Source organism: Pipistrellus kuhlii, unplaced genomic scaffold, assembly GCF_014108245.1.
Source record: "Pipistrellus kuhlii isolate mPipKuh1 unplaced genomic scaffold, mPipKuh1.p scaffold_m20_p_3, whole genome shotgun sequence".
In the NCBI taxonomy this organism is placed as follows: Eukaryota; Metazoa; Chordata; class Mammalia; order Chiroptera; family Vespertilionidae; genus Pipistrellus; species Pipistrellus kuhlii.
In genome coordinates, this window is record NW_023425529.1 from 97,119,902 (window position 1) to 97,140,422 (window position 20,521).

General features: G+C 39.3%; 1 protein-coding gene across 5 annotated transcripts in view; it reads right to left on the bottom strand.

The window, feature by feature from the left end:
- ALG5 (ALG5 dolichyl-phosphate beta-glucosyltransferase) overlaps positions 1 to 20,136 on the bottom strand; it is a 107,500-nt gene extending 87,364 nt beyond the window's left edge. For 2 of the 5 annotated variants that reach the window (XM_036454980.2, XM_036454979.2), the window contains exons 1-5: positions 19,979 to 20,136; positions 13,748 to 13,919; positions 11,938 to 11,984; positions 10,714 to 10,782; positions 5,535 to 5,627 (exon numbers count right to left, since the gene is read on the bottom strand). In XM_036454980.2, coding sequence (XP_036310873.1) covers positions 5,535 to 5,627; positions 10,714 to 10,782; positions 11,938 to 11,984; positions 13,748 to 13,919; positions 19,979 to 20,056 — 459 coding nt within the window. In that variant the 5' untranslated portion in view covers positions 20,057 to 20,136. Of the gene's footprint in view, positions 1 to 5,534; positions 5,628 to 10,713; positions 10,783 to 11,937; positions 11,985 to 13,747; positions 13,920 to 16,660; positions 16,698 to 19,978 lie in introns of all 5 variants that reach the window. The other 3 variants (XM_036454983.2, XM_036454981.2, XM_036454982.2) reach the window with 3 other exon arrangements.
- Between the last annotated feature and the right edge of the window lie 385 nt (positions 20,137 to 20,521).

Genomic DNA, 20,521 nt, shown 5'->3' on the forward strand with positions numbered 1-20,521 from the left:
CAGCAATGATACTTAGGTATGTTGTGCTATTCAGATGTTTTTCCACATGAATTAAAGGGCCCAAATTATGCCAGGAAAACATGCCCTAAACCATAACACTGCCCCTTCCATCTTAAAGGGTTGTACTCATGCATGTGGGATACATGCTTTCATGCTGTTTCCACGAAATCCTCACTCTTCCATCTGCATGATGCAAATGGAAAGGTGATTCATCATACCACATGATTTTTTCCCAATCCTTGTGTTCCTGTGCAAATTGGAGACATTTTATCTTGGTAATTGCAGACAGCAAAGGTGTTCGAACGGGCCTTCAGCTTCCATATCCCATATGATGCAATGTACGGCTAATTTGCTTACAAACAACAGGAGGTCAGAGTAATCTGGCCACTCAGTGCATATTGTTATATTAGGCAGATGACAATTAGCAAAATTATGCAATTTTAAATTGGTCATTTGTGCAAAATATGGCACAGAAATGAACTATATATATGTATATACACCAACTATATATTCAGATATATATACATATGTATATACACAACTGTATATATATTAATACAACTGTACATATACATATGTATATACAACTGTATATATTCAGGTATATACACATACATATATGTATAGGTGGTGTATACATATACACATATATACATCAACTTCTAATTTCATGGTGCACTTCAATGAATTACCGTATTTTTCGGACCATAAGACGCACTTTTTTCCCCCCAGAAGTGGGGGGGAAAAGTCCCTGCGTCTTATGGTCCAAATATAGCCTACACATATACTTTAAAAAAAAAGTTTTTTTACTTGCCCGGCTCTGTGTGGTCTCTGTGTGCTTGCCCGGCTCTAAAATGGTTCTAAATGCTGCTGTTTACTTTACAGGGTTGATTACATGTGTTTATGACTGTGATATTGGGTTTTAAAGCACATAAAATATTTTAGGACACTATTTGTTTCAGAATCTTTTTTTCTTCATTTCCCTTGTCTAAAAACTGGTGCGTCTTATGGTCCGGTGCGTCTTATGGTCCGAAAAATACGGTAATTTTTTCTTAAGTACAAATATATTTTACTTGATATAGTAAAATACAGCTTTGATAACACTCAAAAGCATAACTGCAGATAAAATATACACAAATGTGGATAGAAATTTATTTGATCATTTATTCTATGGATTAGATCCACTAATTAGTGTGTGTAATGTTTATCATATTCATTAGCATATGGGTAAAAAAAGAAACGAAAATGTTATATTTAACACCTAAATAACATATATGAAATTTTAGAAAAAAATATTACAAGGTACAAAATCTGTAGCTATAAGTTTAATGTGGAAAAACAAATAATAAAGGATTATTTCAATGATACATGATAAAGGTGAACTGGAGGTCATTAATGGAAAACTGTCCTTGGCTCTCTAACATGTTAATGCTGCCTCATCAATTTTGTAAATGGGGGTTCTTTAATGCTTGCTACTCTTCCTTCTGCTATTGATGGCCTTCATTGCCATTCAGTCACTTCCAATACTTTCAGACTACTGATTTTTCTTCCGTCTTATGTGTCTCATTTCCCAAGGCTTAGTTCCTGACCCTTCTTTATTCCCTCTTCCTTGCCAATTTAATGGCTTCGACTATCACCTAATGTTTGTGACTACCACTACTTGGTACCTCAAATTTAATATGGCTCCAACTTCACTCAGCATACAGTGTATGAATTTCGTGCACCAGGTATACTATTGTAGAAGCCCAGTGCACAAAATTCATGCATCGGGAGTGGGGATGAGGGAGTGTCCTTTAGCCCAGCCTGCAATCTCACCAATCTGGAACCCCTTGAATTAAAGGGCCCATATCATGCCAGGAAAACATGCCCTAAACCATAACACTGATTCCACCATCTTAAAGGGTTGTACTAATGCATGTTTGACTGCTGGTTTAGACCCATAAACAGGCAGTCAGACATCCCTCTCACAACCTGGGACTGCTGGCTCCTAACTGCTCACCTGCCTGATTGCCTCTTACTGCTTCTGCTTGCCAGCCTGACCACCCCCTAACCGCTCCCCTGCCAGGTTGATTTAACACCTAACTGCTCCCCTTCTGGCCCATTCACCCCCAACTGCACACCCCTGCTGGCCAATTTGGTCCTGATTGGTTGGTTTCTATGCCAGTCAGCATCAAAAGCTCTGCCTCCTAGGCAGCCATTGGCTCCTCACAGAATCTTTATAGTTCTATTATCAGCCAACATCTTCTTTGTGAAGTCTACTATTTTTCTCATGTGCCTGAGACTGTTGTTGATTTACCCCAACATCTTTTCTTTCCTTCTTCATTACTAATGGAACCTTGATTTAGTGAAGAATGAATATATTAGTAAAAACATTTTTTAGTCTTCCTTGGAAATAGAGGTGGCCCTGTGATAATGTTCTGGCTAATGAAATTTAAGTTAGGTCATTGGGTGGAGCATCTGGGACTGCTCCTTAAAAGGGAGAAAACCAGTTGGAAAGCATCTTCTGCCCTTTGTCCTTTTTCCTATCTAGAATGTGGATGTAATTAATAGTGCTCCAAGAATCATCTTGTGTATATTAAGAAAAGGGAGTGAAAAGATAGGAGCTAGATTTCTGATGATACTGTGGAGTTGTTTGAACAAGCCTTGGACTGTCTATATATGTATGTGTGTGTGTGTGTGTGTGTGTGTGTGTGTGTGTGTGTATATATATATATATATATAGAGAGAGAGAGAGAGAGAGAGAGAGAGAGAGAGAGAGAGAGAGACTTTTTATGAAGGGCTGGGTTAGTGCTAAGTAAATAAAACTCCAAGTAATTTAGGCCATTATTGTTTGAAACTTTTTTCCCGCCGAAACCGGTTTGGCTCAGTGGTAGAGCCTCGGTCTGCGGACTGAGGGGTCTTGGGTTCGATTCCGGCCAAGGGCATGTACATTGGTTGCGGGCACATCCCCGGTAGGGGGTGTGCAAGAGGCAGCTGGTCGATGTTTCTCTCTCATCGACGTTTCTAGCTCTCTGTCTCTCTCCCTTCCTCTCTGTAAGAAAATCAATAAAATATATTTTAAGAAAAAAACCAAAAACTTTTTTCTCATAAATGACTTTTGGCTTTTTTGTTACTAAATCTTGATTCCTACCTGATATGCTTCAGGTGAAAGTAATCTCTTTTTTCTTGGAATTTCTATAGCACTTCATTTGTTTTTCTCTCATAAGTATAATCACCCTTTCTGTTACACTATCAATTTAATCAGGATAGACTACATAAGAATGGTCTTAGTTCATGGCACCCTGCTTAACACAGTGCCTTCATATAGGTAAAATTTAATACACAAGAGCACTTTGTAAACTGCAAAATAAACAAACAAAAAACAAACAAACATATAATCTTATTATCCAGTGATTCTAACAAAGACAGATAGAAAAACGGTAAAATTTTAACCTTTGATTAAGATAAACATATATTTCTGAATCACCCAGTATGTTACAGATATCAAATATTTTCAGATTTGATCAAATATACCTATATATATAAAGTTATTACTAAGAATAATTTCCCACTAATTTGAAACCCTGGTATTCAAATAGCTAGCTGTAGAATTCACATGTACTACAGTCTGCAAAAGAAGTTATTCAAAATATCTTTATATTTTATATATTTTTTAAATCTTCAGCCAAGGATATTTTTTTCCACTGATCTTTCTGTAGAAGTGATAAATACTCCTTATTTGATATTCTACATAAACCACATTAAAATGTCTTTCCTTCAGTAAAAGGCAATAGTTTAGATACAAGGAATTTTATTAAATTGGCAGAGTTGGGATAAAAAAGATAAAATAGTCACTACCAGTTTATCTGCAGCTCTTGCCTTTTAACAGACTAATGAACACAGCTTGAAATATAGGCAAGTCTTGCAGGTCTAAGATACGGTGAAGGTAATTCCTCAGAATTTAAACGTATTAATACAACCAATTATGTAAATCTAAATATTAGCCAATCTCCTATAGATTTTGAGATGGCGATCACTGCCTATGTGAAAAGTTAAACATTATGGATCAAATCCAATCCTATTTTTAAAAGACTGCAGTGATAGCACTTGCTGAACTAAAATTACCATCAAAGCTTAAAAAGTTGACCATATTCATTTAACTACAAGCCAATCTTATGTAAATCACGACTGCCCAAAAGAAATACTCTATTACCCATTCATGATCTGAATTTTGGAGTATGAGATCAATTTAAATATGATACACATTAAAAAAAAATCATGAGATATTTGTAATAAATAAGGCAGTGGCCAACTATTACTCATTAGTAGCTTTTTTGAGATAAGTTATCAAGTCTGCCTTTTCTGCATACTTCTTTTTTTTTTTTTTTTTTAATAAATTTTATTGATTTTTAACAGAGAGAAAGGGAGAGAGATAGAGAGCTAGAAATGTCGATGAGAGAGAAACATCGAACAGCCGCCTCCTGCACACCTCCCACCGGGGATGTGCCCGCAACCAAGGTACATGCCCTTGACCAGAATCGAACCTGGGACCTTTCAGTCCGCAGACCAAACCCGGGACCTTTCAGTCCGCAGACCATCGCTCTACCACTGAGCCAAACCGGCTTCGGCTCTGCATACTTCTTAATGTCAGCAAAAATCATTTTTATTCCAGGGATGTACTCCTTGTGATTCTCCAAATACTCTATCAGTGTAACCTCTCCCCAAGTGAGACCTTTGTTCTTTCTTTCTGTGTAAGAAAATCCAGGGGCCTGACCTACCATATTTTTCGGACCATAAGACGCTCCGGACCATAAGACGCACCAGTTTTTAGAGAAGGGAAATGAAGAAAAAAAGATTCTGAAACAAATAGTGTCCTAAAATATCTTATGTGCATTAAAACCCAACATCACAGTCATAAACACATGTAATCAACCCTGTAAACAGCAGCATTTAGAACCATTTTAGAGCCGGGCAAGCACACAGAGACCACACAGAGCAGGGCAAGTAAAAAAACTTTTTTTTTTAAAGTATATGTGTAGGCTATATTTGGACCATAAGACGCAGGGACTTTCCCCCCCCCACTTCTGGGGGGAAAAAAGTGCGTCTTATGGTCCGAAAAATACGGTATCTTTCGCCCCGGCTTGTGTTTGCCTCCCTTTTCCACAGTATGACACTGTGGCACACTTGTGAACAAAAATCTTCTTGCCCTTTTCAACATCACCCATTTTTAACTCATTCGTTAGTCGTGTGCGACACAGAAGTTCGCACTAAGATGTCACACTCTCTGACTCCACTGATTTTTAGAGAGAATGGAAGGAAGGTTAGGAGAAAGGGGGAGAGGTACAAAGAGAGAGAGAGACACACACATACACACATCAATGTGAAAGAGACACATCAATTGGCTGCCTCCAGCAATGCCTCAACCAGGGCTGAGGATCGAACCTGCAACTTGTGTCCTTGAATGGGAATTGGGCTGACGCTCTATCACTGAACAACACTGGCCAAGGCGAAAATATCTTTATATTTTAGATAAAAATGTTGAAACTATGTATTACCATTTTAATAGCTCCACCTTTCCCACGATTCTTCACCAGAGTTATCACCCGTATTTTGTCACTTCCATATTTCTGGCAATATTTAAAAGCAACCTGTCAAATTACATAAAAGTGAGAAAAATTAACTTGGATTACAAAATCCTATAGAATAAAGAGGTAATATGCACATTGAACATCATGCCCTTGAACAAGATGGCCACTCTTATGTGGTCACAAGATGGCCAGCAGAGGAGGGCAGTTAGGGGCAACCAGGCCAACAGTTTAAGGCAGCTGGGGGTGATTGGGCCAGCAGGGGAGGGCAGTTGGAGGTGACCAGGCTAGCAGGGGAGGGCAGTTGGGGGCAACTGGGCCAGCAGGGGAAGGCAGTGAGGTGTCGATCAAGCTGGCAGGCAAAAATGGTTAGGGGTTGATCATTGGGCTGGCTGGCAAAAGTGGTTAGGGACAATCAGGCAGGAAGGCGAGTGGTTGTGACCCAGCACTCTGGGATTGTGAGAAGAATGTCCCCTGAGAGGTCCCAGATTGGAGAGGGTGCAGACTGGGCTAAGGGACACCCCCCAATTAGTGTACATATTTTGTGCACTAGGCCTCTAGTAGTAATACAAAGTGGGTTTCTTATTTTGGCTTAACCAGTTAACTGCCACGTGACCAAAATGGACACTATCCCCACATGCCATGATATTTTGAATTTAAAAAATCAATTTGCAATGAATATTATAAAAATAGATATATTACAATTCGGGAATTCTTGAATATTTTCAGTTGAAAATTCTCACAAAAAATGATTTTAAAGTTGGTCTATAGAGGCTTATGGCAGGCAAACTGTTAAACACTGCAATTTCAGTTGCCCTCTTCCTGTGAGTTTATTATACCCACCATGCATTTTGGTGGCCCAGGGCAGTCGTTGAATTCCTGGTGTTAAAATATGACACCAGGAATTGACCTACTAGGCTGAAGTTAGACTTCACTTCCCTGCAGAGGATCCAGTAGCACAGGCAGCTGCTATCCCCTTATTATCTCACCTTCTCTACCTATATCTAAGTCCAGTCTAATACTAGGAATGCTTAGAGCCTTCTCAAGGATGCAAATAATCCTTTGCATTAATATTTACCAGGTAAACTAAAATTATTGTTAGAGTATTAAATTTTACAGTAAAATAGTCAAGTTTTCAGATTAATTTAAATTGGCTAATTGAAATAAGTAAATATTCAAGAAAATTTCATTGTACAAAAAGCTGTTTCAAAAGTATTAACTAATTTTTTTCTATTGGTAGTTCATTTCATGGTAAAATTGCTTAACATGTAATGAACCTAAAAACAGTCATATTTTTGTGCAAAAAAGTAAAAATTTGAAAACTACATTATAAAAATTTTCCAAAAGCCTCCTAATAATTAAATTTAAAAAAAGGGGGGGGGGGAGTGGAAAAATATTATGTAAGGAAACATATCCAGAAAAATTTTTTCCTTTAAAAACTAATTTTCATTTGTAATGCTAACAGCAGGACGAAAAACACACATGATGTCAGAATAAGACAAAGGAAAATCGTTTGGGCAAAAAATAAAAAAGATCCCAAGTAAAATTTATAGAAAGGATTCCATTATTAACTTTTGGTAGAGAATATGTTTGTATCTTTTCAGAAAACAACTCCAAGACCATGTGGATTCCTGCAACAGAGTGGAATTGACAGGAATACTTCAGCCATGAAGACAAGAGGAGAAACAATCCAGACATGGAAGACGCTGACAACGCCTTGCCATGCTAGCAGACAGCAGCTGTGTGTCAGTGCAGGTTGCCCAGGACCAAACCAGAGGTTGGTCCTGCATAGCCACCATTTGTTCACCATCCAGATACCATTGCTGACATGAACTCAAAAAGCTGTTGGACATTGAATCTGGGATTAAAAAAATGTTGGCCCAGAAAGAAACTTACTGCAGACTGATTTCATTTGATTCTCAGCATAGCCATTGTTGCTTGTCTCATTTTTTGTTTATTTCTAGTCTGCATATGCAAAAATTTTTAAGGAAAGAAAACAGGGGAGATGTCGGAAACAAATCAGTTTCACTAAAAGAGAGATGTTGACAGGAAGCCAGGAAGGCTGGTCAACAACCTTAATTGCTCTAACCACTCACCCTTTAGTTGAGATATTGCTAGCAGCCTCCGCCTTGTTTGTCCCGTGAAAGTTTCTGTTATTTCCTGCCTAAGGGCTACATGTACATTTTTGTTTATCTTGCCTAAGATGTTTTCCCAAAGCCTCAATAAAATGGATGGCAGGAGTAGTTCTCCCACTAGAGTTGGACTACTGCCTGCTCCCTGGCCCTCCCCCCCCCCGCACCCCCCGCTGCCCAACCATATCGTCAAATTGAATTTCTTCAAGTCTTTTTTCATTTGTGTGTGGCCCTTCTCCAGAACCTGAACCCTGACTGGAACCCTTTCCACGTGGGACGTGAAAGAGATTCCTACATTTACTCATCACATAATGTAACTGCAGACCTTGCCCACCAGGTAGTGGGCTACTTAAAAGCTAATCTTACTATTTCTAGTGCCTGACACATAGTCTAGAATTGATTAATCTCAATGAACAAATGCAGCTATAGTCCTTTGTACATACTCCTATTACAGCATTATGGTAGACACTGTTAGCCACCTACCCAACAAATAATGCCTCCTTCTTCCTTACTATTATGGCTCCAATCTTACATAGTGACAGTGTGTACAGGACTAGACAATGAATCATGATTGGTCTAGATCTGCTTTGCCAAGTACTTTCCCAGTCCTCCTTGCAGGTATGGGTGGTCATGTCACCAACTTCTGGCTAATGAAGTCTACTGGAGGTCTGCTGGAGGATAAGGCTTCTAGTAAAGCTTTCTATTTCCAATTAAAAAGAACAGAGGTAATCGAAGATAAATCTTAATGTCCTGGCTATTTCTTACTGCTTAGGACGTGCAATATTTGGAGCTGTGGTAAATTTGTAATGAGGAAGGATATGAGAATTGAAAAGTTGCTTTTCCTCAACTGGGCTGCTGCTGCTTCTAACAAATCGGGAAGTGATCAATGTTTATTTTCTAAGCCCTTCCTTTCATGTAATTAACAAATTTCTGGAATAGTCTATGTTTATGTTTTTCATTTGACATCCATTATTCAAAGCAGTTCCCATAATACTGTCTGGCCTCTATGCCTTTGTTTACACTATATTTTCAATCTGAAAATACTATCCTCCATGTTTTTAGTCATAACTATCCTTAAAAGTTCAGATCAAAAGTCACTTCTCTTTCTCTCAAATTCTTTACAATATTTTATTTTCAGCACTTTTTACCTGCATTACAGAATTTATGAAAATGTTGTACAAATGTCCTAAAGGCTTCTTGCACAAACGACTGGAATCATGTATTTGTATAGTTCCTCCGGCGCCTAGAACTTCATGTATACTTGGTATATTTGGTATTTAATAAAAATCATTACTGATGAATAATCAAGTAAACAGGTGTTTCCCTGTGTACTTATTATAAGGTACATTATGTTGCTATGTAACAAGAATATTAATAGCACCATAAATGAATCTTTTATTATAAAAATAGAAATATCCTGCCTATATGTATGTATGTATGTACGTGTGTGTGTGTGTGTGTGTGTGTGTGTGTGTGTGTGTGTGTGTGTGTATGTATCAAAGAAAAAATGTGAAACATCCTAATATATAAAAAATCTGGGTTAAAACAACGAGTAATAACCAGAGGCTGACCAACTGAAGTCAGTGCTGGCCCTGCCCCCAAGAAAGAGGTAAGGGGCAATCAGACAGGCAGAGGGGTTAAGAGTGATTAAGTAGGCAGACCAGCAGTTAGGGGTGATCAGGAAGGCAGACAAGTGGTTAGGGGAGATCAGATAAGCAGGCCAATGGTTAGGGGTTATCAAGTAGGCAGAAAATCCCTAGCAGGGCTGTCCTCACTCCCAAGCAAGCGGTTAGGGGCAATCAGGAGGCAGGCAGAGGGGTTAGGGGTGATCAGGTAGGCAGACGGCCCCTCACAGGGCTGGTCCCCCTCCCCAGCAAAGAGGGAGACCCAGGTCAGCCAAGCCATTGCACCCAGCCTGTTGCCTGCAGAGGGAGGCCACAGGTGGCAGGGGAGGGAGGAACAGTGCTACACAGATGGCAATCTGTGGCAGCCAAGGGGGTGGGGCCAGCTGTCCCAGCCCGGGGAAGGAAAACCCCAATAGGCCCTAATCTCAGGTCAGGTCGAGGGACCGAGGGGTCCCAGATTGTGAGAAGGTGCAGGCCAGGCTGAGGTACACCCCCTCCCGAGTACACAAATTTTCGTGCATCAGGCCCCTAGTTAATAATAAAAACACTTAGATGTTTGAAGAGTAATTTACCAGGGTCACTGGCAAGACTTAATAAATGTACTACTGCAAAACTAGGTGTACCTGGGCCTGGCAGCTACAGGTCTAAGAATGGAGGAATAAGAGGGGATAATACTTAAAGACACTGTTACGTCCTATGGGTAAATCTAGATGGGGGTATGACCAAGGACATATCTGATACCTAGTGGTAATATGAAGGCATCTTCATATTTAAATGACTGCATTAAAATCTGTCAGACAAGATGTGGCATAAAGAACAGAATCATGCTTAATAAAAGAGGTACCATAAATTGACAGGCAAGGAGGGTTCCCCAGAGGCCAAGGTGAACTGTTGTTGTGCATGTTCTCTCACATTTGCTGATCTTCAAAGTTTCCCTGGATTTATGAAATAGTGGAATATAATAATAGATATAGTTTCCAGCTTTCCATAAATAAAATCTCTGCTTCTTCTACTACCCATAATGTAGCAATGGAAAGTATTTAGCAAAACTTGAGGGTTCTTGCCCTAGCCGGTTTGGCTCAGCGGATAGAGCATTGGCCTGTGGACTCAAAGGTCTCAGGATAGATTCCAGTCAAGGGCATGCACCTTGGTTGTGGCACATCCCCAGTAAGGGGTGTGCAGGAGGCAGCTGATTGATGTTTCTCTCTCATTGATGTTTCTAACTCTCTCTCCCTCTTCCTCTCCCTCTCTGTAAAAAATCAATGAAATGTATTTTAAAAAAATAAATAAACTTGAGGGTTCTCTGATGAACAAAACTAAGATTTTACACCTGCTAAATTAATTATTCCATATTTTCTAGCTACTGGCAATTCTAAAAGCAAGTTTACTTACCTTCGAAGTCTGGTCTTTGCTGCCATCGTCAACTATTATCACCTCATAAGTAAAAGTAGGATCTTGTTTCTGCAAGAAGCAAAAATAACATACCACAGTTTGGCATAACTGCCATAAAGAACTCTAAAAATAATTTAAAAATAATTGTTGTAGTGTTAACATGTATATGAAGTAGTGAATAAACCACATAAGATAAAAAGGCCAGAACAAACAGGAGAGACCCTCGGTAGGAATAGAGGGTGGATACTAAGTCTCTGTGAGCATCCTGCTTTTCCTGTCGCATGTCAGTAAAGGAGCCAGTTTCTTGTGGTGCTGAGTACATCTGTGAGATGCTACCAGGTGTATAAGAAAGAAACTCAAGAAGTTTGAAGTCAGACAGTGTAGATTCCAACCTGGATGCACTTCTTAGCTTTATGATCTTAGGCAAGTTAACATTTTTGCCCCATTTTCTCATTAAAAACAACAACAAAAAACTAGTCTATATGACTGGTATAAAATTACATGTAATAGAAGAGATAGTCACCTACAATAAGACCTCAATTCTCTTTCTCTTTGAAATTTAATTTTTGAGTAGATAATTTGAGCTCCTCTCTTTTGATGACTCTTCTATCTTCCCTTTCCACACACACACACACAAAAAACCTAAAGTAAATCAAAACAAGAAATTTTCTTTAAAAAAATTCAGCCACAAAGCTTACTTGTTTTTTTAAACTCTTCAAGAAGATTCCAACAGCAGTTGATGCTATAAAACAGTGGCACATATTACCTTTCTTTTCTTTAGCAGGAAAAAAAGAGGAAAATAAATGAGGGGGGACTCTTAAGAATAATAAAGAAATACAAAATAATTTCACCTTAATTGTGTCTTTCAAATAAATTAAAAAATCACAGAAGTGAAAGCAGCATTGTGCTATATTATACAAAGTCTGCATAAACTCTATCACTCAATTTTATGTATAAAATCAGGCAAGAGAAGATAAAACATAGGTAGGTGGGTACATAAGGGAAATGTCAGCTTTCAGCTTGCTTTCAGGTCACCTCCCTGCCTCTGGTAGAAGTGAGTACCTGCTGGGGTTGCCTAGTAACAAGCTGAGAACAGGGGCCAGTGATGATGACCCACGCAGAACCAACATTGCCTTTCACAGTGGATCTCACCTGGGATCCACCAGTTGGTAACCTGGTCTACTTTTAATTGGAGACATTATATTAAAAGAGAAAACATGATACCTGTCTCTCTTCTAGATATCCCAGAGCTTCATCCATCATTATAGGCACTTAAAAAAAAAAAAAAGGTACATTAAAAATTGCTTTTGAAATTGTTATAGGATTAGGGAAACTGAGATAGGAAAGTTAAATCAAGGCCAAACAGTGTGGGCAATCTGCATCCAGCTTGTAACTAACAAGTCATTATCTTTCCCAGTGAAGGACAGTTGAGAGCAAATGGTTAAAACCCTCAATGAGAGAATTCAGAAAAGGAGGGAAAAAGGGGATAGAAAAAAAGGGCACTTTTACTTCTTAAGCAGAGAAGCCGGCAGTCTCAAGGCTTGGCAAGGTAAAGTTGCCAGGTGTTTTTCATGATTTCTGGGAAGGCCACAACAAAGTAAAAAAAAGGGACATTGAACTCTAGCTCCATGGTTGGCAAACTGCGGCTCGCCAGCCACATGCGGCTCTTTGGCCCCTTGAGTGTGGCTCTTCCACAAAATACGGCCTAGGTGAATCTATTTTGAAGAAGTGGTGTTAGAAGAAGTTTAAGTTTAAAAAAGTTGGCTCTCAAAAGAAATTTCAATCATTGTACTGTTGATATTTGGCTCTGTTGACTAATGAGTTTGCCAACCACTGCCCTAGCTGGTTTGGCTCAGTGGATAGAGTGGTTGGTCTGCAGACTGAAGGGTCCCGAGTTCATTTTCAGTCAAGGGCACATGCCCAGGCTGTGGGCTTGATCCCCAGGAGAGGGCATGAAGCAGGCAGCGAATCAATAATTCTCTCTTATCATTAATGTTTCTCTCTATCCCTCTCCCTTCCTGTCTGAAATCAATTTTAAAAAAAAGGGGGTGGGTGGTAGGGAAATCTTGTGAATTAATCTGTATCAAAATATTAAGTAAAGGAATTTTGTAACCTATAGAAAGGAGGGTATATAATACCTCGGACCCCCATCCAAACTGCTCTTCAGATTAGTTGAGAGCCCATCTGTGCTTCATAAGCCAGATATATAGGTTTGCTTGCTTTGCTTTTTCAATAAAGGTACATGCTTTAATTGCTTTAATAAATTGGTTTTTCACACTGTAATCATGATCTCTCTTACAAATTCATTTACACTGAATGGCCAAACTATAATGGTCTCTGAACACATAATAATCTGGCCACTTAGTGTATTAGAAGCCCGGTGCATGAATTTGTGCATGGGTGGGGTGCAGCAAGCCAGGCCAGGGGGAGGAGACAAGGGTGGTTGGCTGGCCTGCCTGCTGGTTGAGCTCCTGGTCAAGGGGGCAATTTGCATATTAGCCTTGTATTATATAGGACTATATAGGATATACACTGAGTGGCCAGATTATTATGCGTTCAGAGATCATAATAATTTGGCCACTCAGTGTATATGAAAAGACAAGAATTGAGGTTGGAAATAGTCCTTCTCCACTGACTCAGGGAGTGGTCTAGGAACACCTCACTGGTGTTGGTGAGAAGTTACTCTAGCAAAATGATTTATCAAGTTCTAACACAGTTTACTTTTGGAAAAAAAACATATAATCTAAGAAGCTACTCTGGGACCTTCCTGCACGCACCATTTTGGAACACCTGTCTGCTATTCATATCTTGCTCATTACTCCTCAAGTCCACTTCAGTCTCACTATTTTATGCTGCTGCTCATAGCCTCATAGCTAATATTCTCTTTTCCTCTTCTGAGCTGCAACTACCAACTAATTAGATACTCACCACAGCCCATATCTACTAAAGTTCTGGGAAAGGCAGTAAAATGCAATATTATAAATTTCCCTCTCTTCCCAAATCATCCTTTACCAGAAAATCAAAACGGGCTTACACCGCTTTTCTTCATTGTATGAAGGCACAACAATAGAAAGCTGTTTAGTAGGCGAGTCCCTTATGCTGGGTAGAGTTTCCTTCTGTCCTCTAGCATTTAAGAAGAACTTCTCTTCTTCATGTCGATGGAGAGGTGGCATTTCTGTAGCAGTAACAAATGCAACAAAGGAAATCTAAAAGCAGATATGTTAAAAAGAAATTGTTAGGTTCACCTTTTTTACATTTGTTGTGTTCGAACGCTGTATCATTTATGTAATTTCCCCCCCTTGGTTGGAATATTTATTCTCAGTTTTTAGTCCATTAATAATGATCTGGAGGTGACTCCAAAATTCAAACCAGTCTTAAGAACTGTGTAATGTATTAATGTCTTAAGAGACTGTCTCTTCCCACTTGTCATTCCCTAGGGTTCTGTCATCCCAGATCGAATAGGGAACAAATTACAGAAGTACAATTAGCTCTTAGATGTGCCAAACCCCGAAACCTGTTCACACATATAGTGAGGTACCATCCCTACTTGGAGCCTATATGTGACAGAGGACAAGTTCATATAACAATTGGAACATGTGGGATGAAGGCAGACCTCCCATCCAGGACCAGATTGACCCAGGGTATGAAGGGAAGATTCTCCCAATCCCCATACTGGGGACTAATAATGCTTAAGAATTCTTGGCACTTACCTCCATATTTCAACTCAAAATATAATATTTTCTGGAGTAAAGTATCAAACTTGTAGAATATGTATCAAATATTGGTCAGTGCCATGCACTATTAATATTATAGCCCCTTTAATTTTTGTGTATGGTGTAAATTAGTGATCTAGTTTTACTTTAGATCACCAACTTACACCATACACAAAAATAAACTCAAAATGGATACAGGACTTAAACATAAGACGGGAAACCATAAAAACTAGAGGAATCCACAGGCAGCAAAATCTCAGACATATGCCAAAAGAACTTCTTCACTGATACTGCCCCTAGGGCAATGGAAGCTAAAGAAAAAATAAACAAATGGGACTACATCAAAATAAAAAACTTTTTTACAGCAAAAGAAACCATCAACAAAACAATAAGAAAGCCTACTGTATGGGAGAACATATTTGCCAATGTCATCACTGATAAAGGTTTAATCTCCAACATCTACTTATACAACTTAATAAAAAGAAGATAAATGATGCAATTAAAAAATGGGCAAAGTACCTAAATAGAATCTTTTTGAAATAAGACAGAAGGAAGGCCAAGAGACACATGAAAACATACTCAAAGTCACTAATTACCCAAGAGATGCAAAGCAAAATGACAATGCAGTACTATCTCACACCTGTTACAATTGCTATCATCAACAAATCAACAAATATCAAGTGTTGGCAAGGATGTGGAGAAAAAGGAACCCTCATGCACTGCTGGTGGGAATGCAGACTGGTGCAACCACTGTGGAGAACAGTATGGAGTTTCCTCAAAAAACTGAAAATGGAACTGCCATTTGAACCAGTAATCCCACTGCTAGGAATATATAATATCCTAATAAATCAGAAACACCAATCAAAAATGATATATGCACTACTATGTTCATAATAGCACAATTTACAATAGCTAGGATTTAGAAACAGCCTAGGTGCCCATCACCAGATGACTGGATCAGAAAACTATGATACATCTACACCATGGAATACTATGCTGCCATAAAAAAGAAGGAATTCTTATAATTTGAAGCAACCTGGATGGAATTGGAGAACATTATGCTAAGTGAAATAAGCCAGTCAATGAAAGAAAAACACCACATGATTGCACTGATTTATGGATAATAAAAAACATTATAAACTGATGAACAAATAGATACAGAGACAGTAAAGCATCAAACAGTCTGTTAAATTACAGCAGGAAGGTTAGGGAGAGGTGGGAGAGAAAAGAGATTAATCAAAGGACTTATATGCATGCATTTATGCATAACCAATGGATGCAAAACACTGGGAGGTAAGGGCATGTATGGGAGTGGGGGGGGGACAATAGTAAGATATGTACACATATAATACCTTAATAAAAAAATGAAAAAAAAAAATATTATTGCCTGATGCACAAAGGCTCATGCAATAATGGGCCTTCCTTCCATTGGCTGCTGGCACCACTTCACTCCAGCCGGAGCTGCATTTCCACCTTCCCACGTTGGGCAGAGACCTGGAGCACCTAGGGCAGTGTGGAATGCCTGCATCATTCCCATAGTGATGACACAACATCCCGCCCTGGCCGCTCGGTGACTGTGTATACAAATTAACCCACCATACTCACGCCTGATTGGCTGGTTGGCATGACAAAGGTATGGTCAATCTGCATCTTTCTCTTTTATTAGTGTAATATCCCTTACACATATAATTAGGAGCTAGCTTTGAAATAGCTATTCTCTGGAATACTACTTCTATTGGCACACTGTTTCTAAACAATCAATCTACATATTACTCATTTGTAATTTGACAATCATTTATAATGTTTCATTGGGTACAAACTGAAATTGCATATGCTTGTAATTGGTGTAAGCATGGACAGTATCCCGACTAGTGGGTCCAAGTTATTGCTCTGCATCTCTAGTATCCACATTGTATTTTGTAAATTCTACCTCTCACTAGAAGCAACCAGTGTTCTAAGAAGAATGTATGGTTCAAGTTGGGGCAGGATATGGGCAATGGTGGAATAGCACATCAATGATAATGAGAATGATGCAAAAAAGGACAAAGTAGCCTACTTGAGGGTCTCTCATTGCCTTATGATGGGAGGATTTGAGCTTCAAATTGCTGTAAATCCATTGAAACAAATGAAAAATATTTTAAATCATGGATTCATAACACTAAAAATAAAAAAATTATTTGGTTAAGATGCCAGGGAACTATGTGATTATTTTGAAATCTTGCTTTTTATCTTACCTTGTATATATGAACAGTATTTCAGGTTAATTGGTAGCTGAGGATTAAATTATTTTTCATTATTGGTTTCTAGATAATATATGAAGAAATGATAAATTAGAATATTTTACTTTTCACCGAAACCGGTTTGGCTCAGTGGAAGAGCATCAGTCTGTGGACTGAAAGGTCTCAGGTTCGATTCCGATCAGGGGCATGTACATTGGTTGCGGGCACCTCCCCAGTAGGGGGTGTGCAGGAGGCAGCTGGTCAATGTTTCTCTCTCATCAACGTTTCTAACTCACTCTCTCTCCCTTCCTCTCTGTAAAAAATCAATAAAATATATTAAAAAAAAAAAGAATATTTTACTTTTGCCAGTGAAATGATGAATTTAGGTATATTCCCAGTGAAATAATGTATTTAAGTAGTGATCATCAATGCTAAAAACCTTTAGATAAATGACAAATTTTATAACTGATGGGTCAGACTAACATCTTAACACCAAAAAAAATCATGCATTATAAATCTCTTAGTGTTATAAAAGAGGAAGTATTCAGCATCACTCACACATTTTTCTTGATTAAAAAAGTCAAACAAACATTTCATAAGTTTCTAGATGTAACTACTAGTTTACAAAAAATTCGAGACAGAGCGAGTAAAATGCAGACTATGAGAAATTCTACAGAAAAAAAATGACCACTTATTAAAGACTAATGACCCCATGCATGAAATTCATGCACATTAAAAGGGGATAAGAGAAAATAACTTAATAATTTAATACTGCTATCAGAGGTTAAAGAAAACTAGTAAAATGTATATGAAAACTTTCCTCCTGTGAGAGTCTGGGGCTCACCTTGGGACCCAGAGTCAAGTTCCCAACCACCCACATGCACCTCAAAATTGTGTGAGACCCAGACCAGTCTGCCCTCCTACCCCCCACTCTCCCATCCCCCACCCCCGCATTGGGCTAGATCAATGGTTGGTAAACTGCAGCTCGTGAGCCACATACGGCTCTTTGGCTCCTTGAGTGTGGCTCTTCCACAAAATACCACGTACCCTAATTAAGTTAATAACAATGCACTTACCTATATAGTTTAAGTTTAAAAAATTTGGATCTCAAAAGAAATTTCAATCATTGTACTGTTGATATTTGGTTCTGTTGACTAATGAGCTTGCTGACCACTGGGCTAGATCCAGAGCCAGCCAGTCCCACCCTTGTCAAGCCCTGCCGGGCAGGGAGAGGAGCCTCAAGTTCCTTTGCCCAGTGCCAGGATGGGGGATGTGGCCTGAGGTCCCCCAGCCCAGACCAGGGGGAGCATGCCTTGAAGTCCCCTGTCAAGCCCACCCAGGCAGGGTGACATGGCCTGAGGTTGCCTGTCAATCCCCATGGGGGCGGGGGAGGGCATAACCTCAGGTCCCTGCTGATTGCTTGTTATGGCTCCTTATGGGAACTTGGTCTCAGCTGTGGGTGGAGCTATCTTTGTGATGAAGTGATGGTCATTTAGCATATTCCCTCTTTATTAGATAGGATAAGGGGGAAAATGGGAAGAGAAATTGTTATAGATCAAAGGACTTGAGACATCAATTAAGTGCTAAATGTGTGTGAATGTGACTGGAAAAAACTGACTATTCTAAGACATACATTAGGCATTGAACTGATAGGGTATTTAAAACCACTAAATAATGGTTAATGTAAAAAATAATTTGTGAGAATCCTATTGTCATTATATTTTCAAAAGGGGCCTATCTTTTTAGATAAAAGCTAAGGCTTTATAAGTAAATATTATGTCTTAGATTTGCTTCAAAATAACCCAGAAGGAAGCGGGTGGGGAGAAAGTATGCATGGGGGATGAAGATAAATATAACATATTAGTGGCCCAGTGCATGGATTCATGCACATTTAAAGGAAATTAATTAGAAGAAAGAGCTTTATAGGTATCGTGCATACGCAAGTCAGCATTTATTTTTCAATTGCCAGTGGGCGTCATTTATACCATTTGTTGGTTGGGTGGTTGGAAGGACGTATGGTTGGTCCCTTAGCTTTTTATATATATAGATAGATAAAACAAGATTTGTGGGGTTTTTTTGGCAATAATTACACCCTCTATCTGGCATTTAAAAAAAAACAAGTTCCAGGAGCAGTATGACATTTGTGCATATGAGCTCTTTAACCTCCGTTTCCTCACCAGTCAAATAAAGCTATTATTTGTCAGTGTTGTTCTAAGACCAAATTTATTGAATACTTACAATATATTTTAAGTATTCAATAAATGGTAGCTCTTACAATCACTTCAAGCTGTGGGGTCAACTAATTCTAGTACAAACTCATAATGTACACATGTAAATCTGTAACAGATTCAATATAAGGCAGATCAATTTAAGATTTTCATCAAACCCTAACCTGCCTGACTTGCTCAAAACCCTGAAAAAAAAAAAATCCAAAATCTCCATATACAATTAAGAAAAGGTGAGGACTCCTCTCTCACTTAGACACAAATCACCCCAAGAAATATAAATAATAAAGTGCTTTTTCTCTAGCTAAACTGTTTCTAAACTGTGAGTTTATAGACTTTCTGGCAAGATGACAGAGACCTTCCTGGCTGCTAATCTGAATGTCAAGGAAGCTGAAACCTCTCCATTAACTAACTAGAGAGCAGGCTCATTCCAAATCATATGGGAGAAAGTTCAGTTGGCATACTTTCTACTACTTACGGATCAGCAAATATTTACAATCCGTTTCCAAAATAATGAGTTTGAATCATACTGTACTGCATCATTTCCAGGCAGCAAATTTAGGGTGTTTAATTCTGGGACATAATGATCCCCAAACATGTTAACATCAGGTCTTGCCTATCTTGGTGTTCCTGTGTTCCTAGTGGGTCTTTTTGATCCACTAATTTCAATCTGTAATAGATGGCTCCTGTTAGTGCTCGTTAACCGCTATTTGCTTAACCACATAAGGAAAAGGGAGACAAGAGAGCACTCACCTTCTAGGGGCTTAAGACCTCCCCGTCGGGGCAAGATGCAGAGGGCACAGACCCGGGAGGGTCTTGGAGAGGTCGGGATGGACAAAGGGTCTGGGGACAAGGGGACGGACTACTGAGGAGTGTGTGGTCACGTCTCAAAGTGAACAAATATATAAGGCTCTGAGTACGTAGGAACATAGAGCATCAAAGTAAAAATAAACAAGGAAGAAAGAGGGCGTGAAATTAAGAAGAGGAATTCTGGGATAAAGGTTGGGGATAAGCATGATGAAAGAGGACACAGGAGAGAATGCCTGGGCTTTGTCTCCAGAAGACCAATGAACCCAGGCCCGCGTTAGTCCCCAACCCCTCTTCTCACCAGTATTAGGGCTGCGGCCGCCAGCGCCACGCCGAGCACCGCGCCGAGCACCACGAGCTGCAGCGAGAGCGAAGCCATCCTCCTACACCGCCTGCAGCCGCCCCATCCGGCACCCAGACACGCACGCGGAAGCCGGTGGCACGGCCCCGCCTCCCGCCCGCAGAGGCCGCGGTGCCGGCACCTGCCGCCCACAGCGCCCTCGCGCGGCAAGGCGAAGAAAACGTAGTAGTTTGCCAGGCACCTTGTTTCCAAGTAGGGTTGCCAGAATTTCCAAGAAAAACACAGGCTTAATTTGAATTTCAGATAAACAACATAAGTTATTTTTAAAAGCCTTATTAGAATATAATTGCAAAACCATATAACCGACCCATTTAAAAGTTTTGGTATGTCATAATTTTTAAAACGGTGATTTTTAAAAACATTTTAACATGGAAATGTACAATACAGTGGCATTAATTAAATTACACAATTTTCTGCAACCATCACTATCATTTCTAAAACTTTCCCGGCTCCCCAACCCTTGGTAACAACCACCAATATACA